The 7,796-nt window shown below is 66.3% G+C and overlaps 3 protein-coding genes across 3 annotated transcripts in view; 1 reads left to right on the top strand and 2 right to left on the bottom strand.

The window, feature by feature from the left end:
* The window catches only part of CCS (copper chaperone for superoxide dismutase), a 2,904-nt gene extending 1,265 nt beyond the window's left edge, over positions 1–1,639 (bottom strand). Inside the window, exons 1-4 of the mRNA XM_033511673.1 lie at positions 1,551–1,639; positions 824–896; positions 602–739; positions 3–51 (exon numbers count right to left, since the gene is read on the bottom strand). Of these exons, the coding sequence (XP_033367564.1) occupies positions 3–51; positions 602–739; positions 824–896; positions 1,551–1,586 (296 nt within the window). The 5' untranslated portion in view covers positions 1,587–1,639. The remainder of the gene's footprint in view (positions 1–2; positions 52–601; positions 740–823; positions 897–1,550) is intronic.
* Positions 1,640–2,048: 409 nt separating this feature from the next.
* LOC107199101 (putative nuclease HARBI1) lies at positions 2,049–4,750 on the bottom strand. Its single transcript, XM_015616430.3, has 2 exons — positions 3,260–4,750; positions 2,049–2,724 (listed from the first exon to the last, which is right to left on the bottom strand). The coding sequence occupies exons 1-2, from the start codon at positions 4,266–4,268 to the stop codon at positions 2,333–2,335; spliced, it is 1,401 nt and encodes a 466-aa protein (XP_015471916.1). The 5' UTR covers positions 4,269–4,750; the 3' UTR covers positions 2,049–2,332.
* Positions 4,751–5,079: 329 nt separating this feature from the next.
* LOC107199102 (RNA-binding protein 4B-like) lies at positions 5,080–7,790 on the top strand (the record flags this gene model as incomplete). The annotated part of the gene is made up of 3 exons (XM_019005483.2): positions 5,080–5,392; positions 5,512–5,933; positions 7,433–7,790. Coding segments are annotated over exons 2-3 (770 nt in total), but the record flags the coding sequence as incomplete, so codon positions are not given.
* Between the last annotated feature and the right edge of the window lie 6 nt (positions 7,791–7,796).

Below are 7,796 nucleotides of genomic sequence, written 5' to 3' on the forward strand. Positions count from 1 at the left end.
GAACCCCCCCGGGACCCCCCAGCGCCGCCACCGCCGCCCCCCCGGGGGGAGCTGTGGGGGGACACGTCAGGGTCGGGCACCCCCAAAATCCCCCCTCAGGGAGCCCCAAAAGGTCCCCCCAAACCTGACCCTAAACCCCACGCAGGGATAGAAAACACCTCCAGGAGCATCCACCACCCCCAGGACACCCTCAAAACCCCGCTGTGACCCTCCAAACCCCTTCATGGAACCACCCAAAACCACTGTGACCCTCGAAATGCCCCAGGACACCCCCAAAACTCCTCTGTGACCCCTCAAACCCCCCCAATACCATCCCAGGATCCCCCAAAGCCCACTGTGACCCCCCAAAACCCCACTATAACCCCTCCTATGAGCCCCTAAAACACTTCTGTGACCCCCCCAAACCCTTCCAGGACCCCCCCAAGCCCCTCTCACCCTCGGGGGAGCCCCCCAAACTCTTGAGCACAACCCTGCACCCCCAAAACCCTGCTGGTGGTGGGACACATCAGCACCCAAACCCCACTGGGACATCCCAAACCCCCTCAGGACCCCTCCAAACCCTTCCAGGAGCCCCCCAAAATCCCCCCCAAGCCCCTCTCACCTTCGGGGGAGCCCCCCATGCCCTTGAGCACGGCCCTGCACCCCGAATTCTCCAGCAGCTCCCGCACTCGCTCGGCCGCTGCCGTGGTCTCCACCAGCACCGACTGCTCCTGGGGCCGCAGCTCCAGCAGCTTCACGTCTGGGGGGACACACGGGTATTGTCGGGGGTCCCCCAAAACCCTGGGGGGGGTCCCCGGGCTCTGGGGGGGTTCGGGGGTCTCACCGGGGGCCGCGTCCAGCGCTGCCCGCACGGTATCGGCACAGCCCTGGCAGCTCATCTGCACCGCAAACTCCAGCTGCGGGGAAAACGGGGGGTCAGCGCCCCAAAATTGGGGGGGAGAAGGGGGAGGACAGCCCAAAAATGAGGGGGGAAGTGGCAGCGCCTCAAAAATGTGGGGGGGAAAAGGAGGGCAGCACCCCAAAACTGGAGGGAAAGGGAGAACTCGCAGAGCTGCCCGGGGAGGGGTCCTGGATGTGCTGTGGAAGGGATTCTGCACCCCCAAACACTTGTTCCTGAGGCTCTGAGCCCCCAGACCCGCCCTGCCAGAAGGTTCTGCACCCCCAAAAGTGCTTTTTATGGCATGCAGCACCCCTCAAAGTGCTTTTTATGGCATGCAGCACCCCTAAACATGCTTCTCATGGGGTTCTGAATACTCAAAATCCTTCTGTGAGGGGTCCTGTACCTGCAAAACTGCCTGCATGAGGCTCTGAGCCCCCAAACCTGCCCTGCGAGGGGGTCCTGCACCCCAAAAATGCTTCTCATGCGCCCCTGACCCCCCAAACCCCCCCTGCAAAAGCTCCTGCACCCCCAAAAGCGCCGCGGAATGGGATTTTGCACCCCCAGATCAGCCAAGAACAGAGAGTTTCACCCCCAAACCTCCCGTCCTCCTTTCCCCGAGCCCCTCCGTCCCCTCGCCCCCGACACCCCCTCCCGTCCCGGGGGTCCCGACCCGGCAGCTGCTCCCGGTGCCCGCCGGCGACGCCATAGCCGCGGACTCTGACCCCGGAACCGCTCCGGCGTCACTGCGGCGCGACGGAACCGTTCTGCCGCGGGACCGGAAACGGCCGCGCAACGGGGGAAGGGTTTGGCGGTAGCACCACTTCCGGCGTCTCGTCGTCATGGCAACGAGGAGGGGTTTGGAACGGGAACCACGGGGGGATTTTGGGGGTTTTGGCGGGTTTGGGGGGGATTTTGTGTGTCCCGAAGGATTTTGGTGGCTTTAGGGGGCTTTTGGGAACACGAGAGTGGGAAGGGCGGGGTTCTGTGGGATGCAGGGGGGTTTTGGGGGGAAAATCCCATGAGGGGATGGGTGGGGTGCGGGTGTCAGGGGGCTCATCCCGCCCATGGGGTCACACCAGGGACCCCAAAATCCCCCGGATGAGGTCCCCAAAGTTACCAGCACGTCCCTTCCGACCCCTCCCTCCCCCAAACGCCGTGGGGCAATAAAGAGTTGAAAAAAAACACGTTTATTTGCCCCAAAACGAGCACGGACACGATTGAGGGATCAAATCTGGGGACCGTGGGGGTGGAAATAGGACACCCCCAAAGTGATAGACATGTCTACCAGGGCTAAAACCCCTCCAGAGGCTTGGAGTCCACCAAATCAGGGCTCAGGACCCCCCAAAAGGCTCAGAGCCCCCCTGAATCAGGGCTCAGGACCCCACAGAAGACTCAGGACCCTCCAGATAAGGGCTCAGGACCCCACCAAGGACTCAAAGCCCCCCAAACCCCTCAGCCCATCCCCTCCCTGACCTGCTGCACCACCCTGGCCCTCACCGCCCGTCCCTCACGGGAGCCCGGCCCGGGGGGCGGCGGCGGCTGCGGGGGGGGCTCGGGGTGTCCCGGGGCGGGCGGGAGCCCCTCGGGGGGCTCCAGGGGGACGCGGCGGCGCAGGGCGATGTTGTGCAGGATGCAGCAGGCCAGGAAGATCTGGCAGACCTTGGGGGGGCTGTACTGAAGCCCCCCGCCCGCCAGGCAGCGGAAGCGGCGGCGCAGCAGCCCCAGGGTGCGGCGCAGGGGGTCGAGGGTCCGGGCGTGGAGAGCGTTGTAGCGCAGCTCGGCCGCGCCTCGGGGGCCAGAGATGGGTGTCAGCAGCCACGGCTTCAGCGGGTACGTGCGGTCACCTGCGGGGAAAAGGGTTGGGGGCGTCGGGGGGAGACACCTGAACCAGCCCCAGCGCACCCCCAGAGCCACAGGTGAACCCCCAGCCTTCAGCAGGTACGTGCAGCTCCTGGTGTGGGGGTGGGATTGGGGCATAGGGAGACCCTCATACACCTGAGACCCCCAGGGACCCCCGCCCTGAGCAGCAGGACCCCCTCACCCAGCAGCCAGATCCCCTCTGCCCTCCATGAGCCACACCAGGGCCAAATTCCCTGCGACCACCCCCAATCTGAGACCCCCCCAAACCATCCAGGACTCCCCAAACCCCCCTCACCCAACAGCCAGACCCTCTCTTTCCATGATCCATGCCAGGGCCGAGATCTCTGGGATCCCTTCCACCCTGCAACACCCCAAAGACCCCCCAAACCCCCCTCACCCAGCAGCCAGACCCCCTCCAGCCTGCCGCCTTCCATGAACCACACCAGGGCCAAATTCCCTGCGACCACCCCCAATCTGAGACCCCCCCAAACAACCCAGGACCCCCCAAACCCCCCTCACCCAGCAGCCAGACCCCCTCCGGCCTGCTCCCCTCCATGAGTCGCGCCAGGGCCGAGTTCTCCAGGACGGTGGCGTTGGGACACGAGCCGGGGAACTTGGCCACCACGTTGGTGATGGCGCCGTGGCGGTCGCACACCACCTGCATGTTGATGGAATGGAAGTTGGCGGCGTTGCGGAACAGCGGCTCGTTGTCGGCCGGAGCCCTCAGCGCCACGTGCATGGCGCCCACCAAACCCAGCACCCCGGGCAGCGCCGGGGGGTCCCCGGGGGGCGCGGGCGGCGGGGGGAAGGCGATGTAACGGGGAGCTCGCCGCTGCAGCGCCGCCAAAAACTGCGCCAAGCAGTTGGACATGGCCGACTGGCTGATGCCCGTGCTGAGGCGCGAAGCCGTCTGGAAGGAACCCGAGGCCAGGAAGGCCAAAGCCGAGGTGACCTTGACGGCCACGGGCAAAGCGTGGCTGCGGCCGGTGAGGCTCTGCAGGTCGGCGCCGAGCTCCCGGCACAGAGCCGCGATGGCCGCCCGGTCCAGGCGGCAGCGCCGCAGCGCCTGCTCCTCGCTCAGCTCCAGGAAGGAGCAGCGCACCCGGTAAATGCGCTGGGCAGGGTACGGGCGGCGGCGGCGGCGGCCGCGGCGGGGGCTCGGGGATGGGGATGGGGTGGAGGGACCACCCGAGGGCACCGGGAGGGAGATCCTGGATGGGGGTGGGGGGTGTGTGATGTCCTGAGCCCAGCCCTGATGCCGCTCCCGGGGCTGATCTCGGTCCAAATAACGGTCCTGATGCCGCTCCCGGTGCCATTCATGGTTCTGATCCCGCTCCCGGTGCCAGTCACGGTCCTGGTCCTGATCCCGGTGCTGATCTCGGTCCCAGTCATGGTCCTGATCCCGCTCCCGGTGCCAGTCATGGTCTTGGTCCTGATCCCGGTCCCAGTCCTGTTCCTCGTCGCTGCCCCGGTTCCGGTGCTGGTGCCGCTCCCGGAGCCGCCGCAGCAGCAGCACCGGGTGGGACATGGCGGGGCGGGGCCACAAAAAGGGGGCGTGACCAACAACACAGGGGCGTGGTTAACGCGGGAGGGGCGGGGCCAGACCCGGCCGGTCCCGGCCGCAGCCGCGGTGGCCGCGACACCTCGGTGAGACCGCTCGGTCGCTGTTCCTGTCTGGGTCGATGCGGCTGGCGGCGGTCGACCCCCGTCCCGGTCCCGGTGCCGGCCGATGCCGATGGGAGCGGTTGGTCCCGGTCTGTCTTAGTCCGTCCCGGTGCCGGTGGGGGCAGTTGGTCCCTGTACCTGTGTGGCTGTCGGTCAATCCCGGTGCCGGTAGGAGCGGTCTGACCCTGTCCCGGTGCCTGCCCGTGTTCCTGTCGGTCCCGGTCTCTCCCGCTCGGTCCCGGCCCCCTCGCTCGGACCCTCACGGCTCCGCGGCGCCGCCAGGCCACGCCCCCTTGCCGTGCTCTGATTGGCCAGCCTTGCCCGGGAGGCCACGCCTCCTGCCTCACATCCGGCGCGCCACCGCATCTCATTGGCCGCCGCGAGGGCGGGAACGTTTTGTACCTGACGCTGTCCGGGCCCGACGCTGGGCGGGGCTTCGCTGCTCCTCGACCAATCGCTTCGCACGACTTCTCAGTTTTCGACCAATCAATGCGAGCGATGGGCGTGGCTCCGCGTGAGGCGGCTACCGCCATTTTGTTGCCGTCATCGAGTGCCGGGCCGAGGGGGGGCGCGGTGAGGCTTGGGGGGCCCCGGGGGGGACACGGATGGGACCGGGAGGGGCTGGGCAGGAGCCGAGAGGGAGCTGGGGCCGCGCTGGGGCCCTGCTGTATGTGGGGGCGGACGGGACGGGGTCCTGCGGCCTCGGGAAGGGTCCTAGGAGAGGGCTCAGACCCGAGATCAGAGCGGGGTGAGGTCTGGGGGACACCTGGGTCCCCCTCCATGACCTGGGGGCTCACGGAGCACAACCGGGACTGAGAGTCCGCTCGGGACTTGCCGGGGCCTGAAGGTCTCCCGGTTCATTGTGAGAAGCCAGGTCGGGGATCTGTCCTGAGGGGGTCTCCGCTTCAGGGTCCCCTGAGGGGCCCCCCACAACTCGGGGTATGGGGGGCACCCATCGGGAATCAGCTGGAGGAGGATCTATGGAAGGTGGGGGGAACCTTTCCCATCCCTTTCCTCATCCCCAGAGCATCTCCGAACACTCAGCGGGGCTGGGGGTGGTGTGGGGAGGGTCTCACCGAGCCCCCCCCTTCCTTCCCACCCCTCAGGCGGGTCGCGATGGTGAAGCTGTTCATCGGGAACCTGCCGCGGGAGGCGACGGAGCAGGAGATCCGCTCCCTGTTCGAGCAGTACGGGAAGGTGCTGGAGTGCGACATCATCAAGAACTACGGCTTCGTGCACATCGAGGACAAGACGGCGGCCGAGGACGCCATCCGCAACCTGCACCACCACAAGCTGCACGGCGTCTGCATCAACGTGGAGGCCAGCAAGAACAAGAGCAAGGCCTCCACCAAGCTGCACGTGGGCAACATCAACCCCGCCTGCACCAACCTGGAGCTGCGCGCCAAGTTCGAGGAGTACGGCCCCGTCATCGAGTGCGACATCGTCAAGGACTACGCCTTCGTGCACATGGAGCGGGCCGAGGACGCCGTGGAGGCCATCCGGGGGCTGGACAACACCGAGTTCCAAGGTGAGGCACAGGCTCAGGGGGCACCAGGTTGGGAGGGGGCACGGGGAGCTTCTGATCCAGGAGAATTTCAGCCAATTTTGGTGTTACTGGCCCCACTCTCTGGTTGGTGCTGCGTTCGGGGCCTCTTCTCATCCCAGAGTGCCAGAATTTTGCTCTGGGGTTGGTGCCAAGTGCTGTCCCCATGCCCTCATCCAGTGTCAGGGCTGGGGGCACCGTGGCAGCTCCATGTGGGGGCAGAGCGGCTCTGCAGCGCGGGTTTATAGGAATTCCAGAGGATTTGCCCCAACCTGGTTGGTTCAGGGTGAGTTCCCTCCCCTAGGGACACCTCATGGGACCGGTGCTGTCCCTGTGCTGCTGGAATTTGGGGACAAACAGGGCTGGGAGCGAGCGCCGTGTCCCATTGGCTCCCAATGTCCCCAAATCCTGCCTGGAACCGTGGGGACCCCCTTATCTGTGGGGGGCTGGTGCCCACCCCGGTGGCTCCTGTCACCCCTCAGCGGTGCCAGGGTGGCTTTCAGGGGTCCCATAGTGACATGGGTGGCTTTCAGGGGTCCTCTGGGGACCCTCTTGGGGGTCCCATGGACCACCAGCTCTTACTCAGGTTTGCCACCACACTCAGATGTCCTGATCACTGACATAATTTAATCTTGGTTCAATAATTAAATAACTAAATAAAATACCAGCTGGAGTTTGTGCCTCTGACAGGGACCCCAAACAAAGGAGGCCCTGGGTTTTGTCTCCTCGGTGTGTGCACAGGAAGCTCTGGGGTTGTCACCTGCTGTGTCCCCGAGTGTCCCTCACCCAGCTGGGTCCCCAGGCCCTTTGCTGTGCCTCAGTTCCCGGTCTCTTCCCAGGGAACAGCCCACGGGGCCAGAGGTGACTCTTGGTGGTCTCACGGTGCCGGGGGTGGCTCTGGGGGGTCCCCAAGGGGTGGTGCCAGTGTCAGGGACAGTTCTGGTGCCGTGCTGGCACTGGCTCTGGGGACCCCCACAGTGCTGGGGTGATTCTGGGACCCCCAGTGGTGCCAGGGTGACACTGGGGGCTCCCACCACAGGCTGTCAGTGCCAGGGACGGTCCTTGGGGACCCCACAGTGCGGTGCCAGCCCTGTGTGACCCCACAGTGCCAGAGCAGGCTCTGGGGGTCTCTGTGGCCTGGTGCCAGTGTTGAGGGCATTTCTGGGGGACCCCATGAGCCCTGTGCCAGTGCCAGCTCAAATGTGGGGATCCCACAGCCTGGTGTGACATCGGGGTGGCCCCAGGGGATCCCACGGCCTGATGTGACATCGGGGTGGCCCCGGGGGATCCCATGGCCTGATGTGACATCAGGGTGGCCCTGGGGGATCCCACGGCCAGGTGTGACATCGGGGTGGCCCCGGGGGATCCCACAGCCTGGTGTGACATCGGGGTGGCCCCGGGGGATCCCACAGCCCAATTCCCAAGGCTCTGGGGCGGGCTGGGCGCGGTGCCGGGGGGTGACGCCGGGTCTCCCTCTCCCCAAGGCAAGCGGATGCGCGTGCAGCTGTCCACCAGCCGGCTGCGGACGGCGCCCGGGATGGGAGACAAGAGCGGCTGCTACCGCTGCGGGAAGGAGGGGCACTGGTCTAAGGAGTGCCCGGTCGATCGCCCGGGGCAAGTGGCGGACTTTGCCGAGGCCTATAACGAGCAGTACGGAGCCGTGCGCACTCCCTACACCGCGGGCTATGCGGAGACCGTGTATTACGATGAGGCCTACGGCGGGATGGCCGACTACTACAAGCGCTACCGCGTCCGCTCCTACGCCACGGCCTCGGCGTACGACGCCTACGCGGAGCAGACCATGGCCCAGTACTCCCAGTACGCCCAGTACTCCCAGGTCCAGTCCTC

The sequence above is a fragment of the Parus major genome, unplaced genomic scaffold, assembly GCF_001522545.3.
Source record: "Parus major isolate Abel unplaced genomic scaffold, Parus_major1.1 Scaffold433, whole genome shotgun sequence".
Classification (NCBI taxonomy): Eukaryota; Metazoa; Chordata; class Aves; order Passeriformes; family Paridae; genus Parus; species Parus major.

Excerpts from the sequence above, each read along its gene's own strand:
- LOC107199101 (XM_015616430.3), bottom strand. The coding sequence starts at position 4,268 with ATGTCCCACCCGGTGCTGCTGCTGCGGCGGCTCCGGGAGCGGCACCAG. Across the intron at positions 2,725-3,259 it reads GGAGGGGGTCTGGCTGCTGG|GTGACCGCACGTACCCGCTG; the intron begins GTGAGGGGGGTT and ends TTTTCCCCGCAG.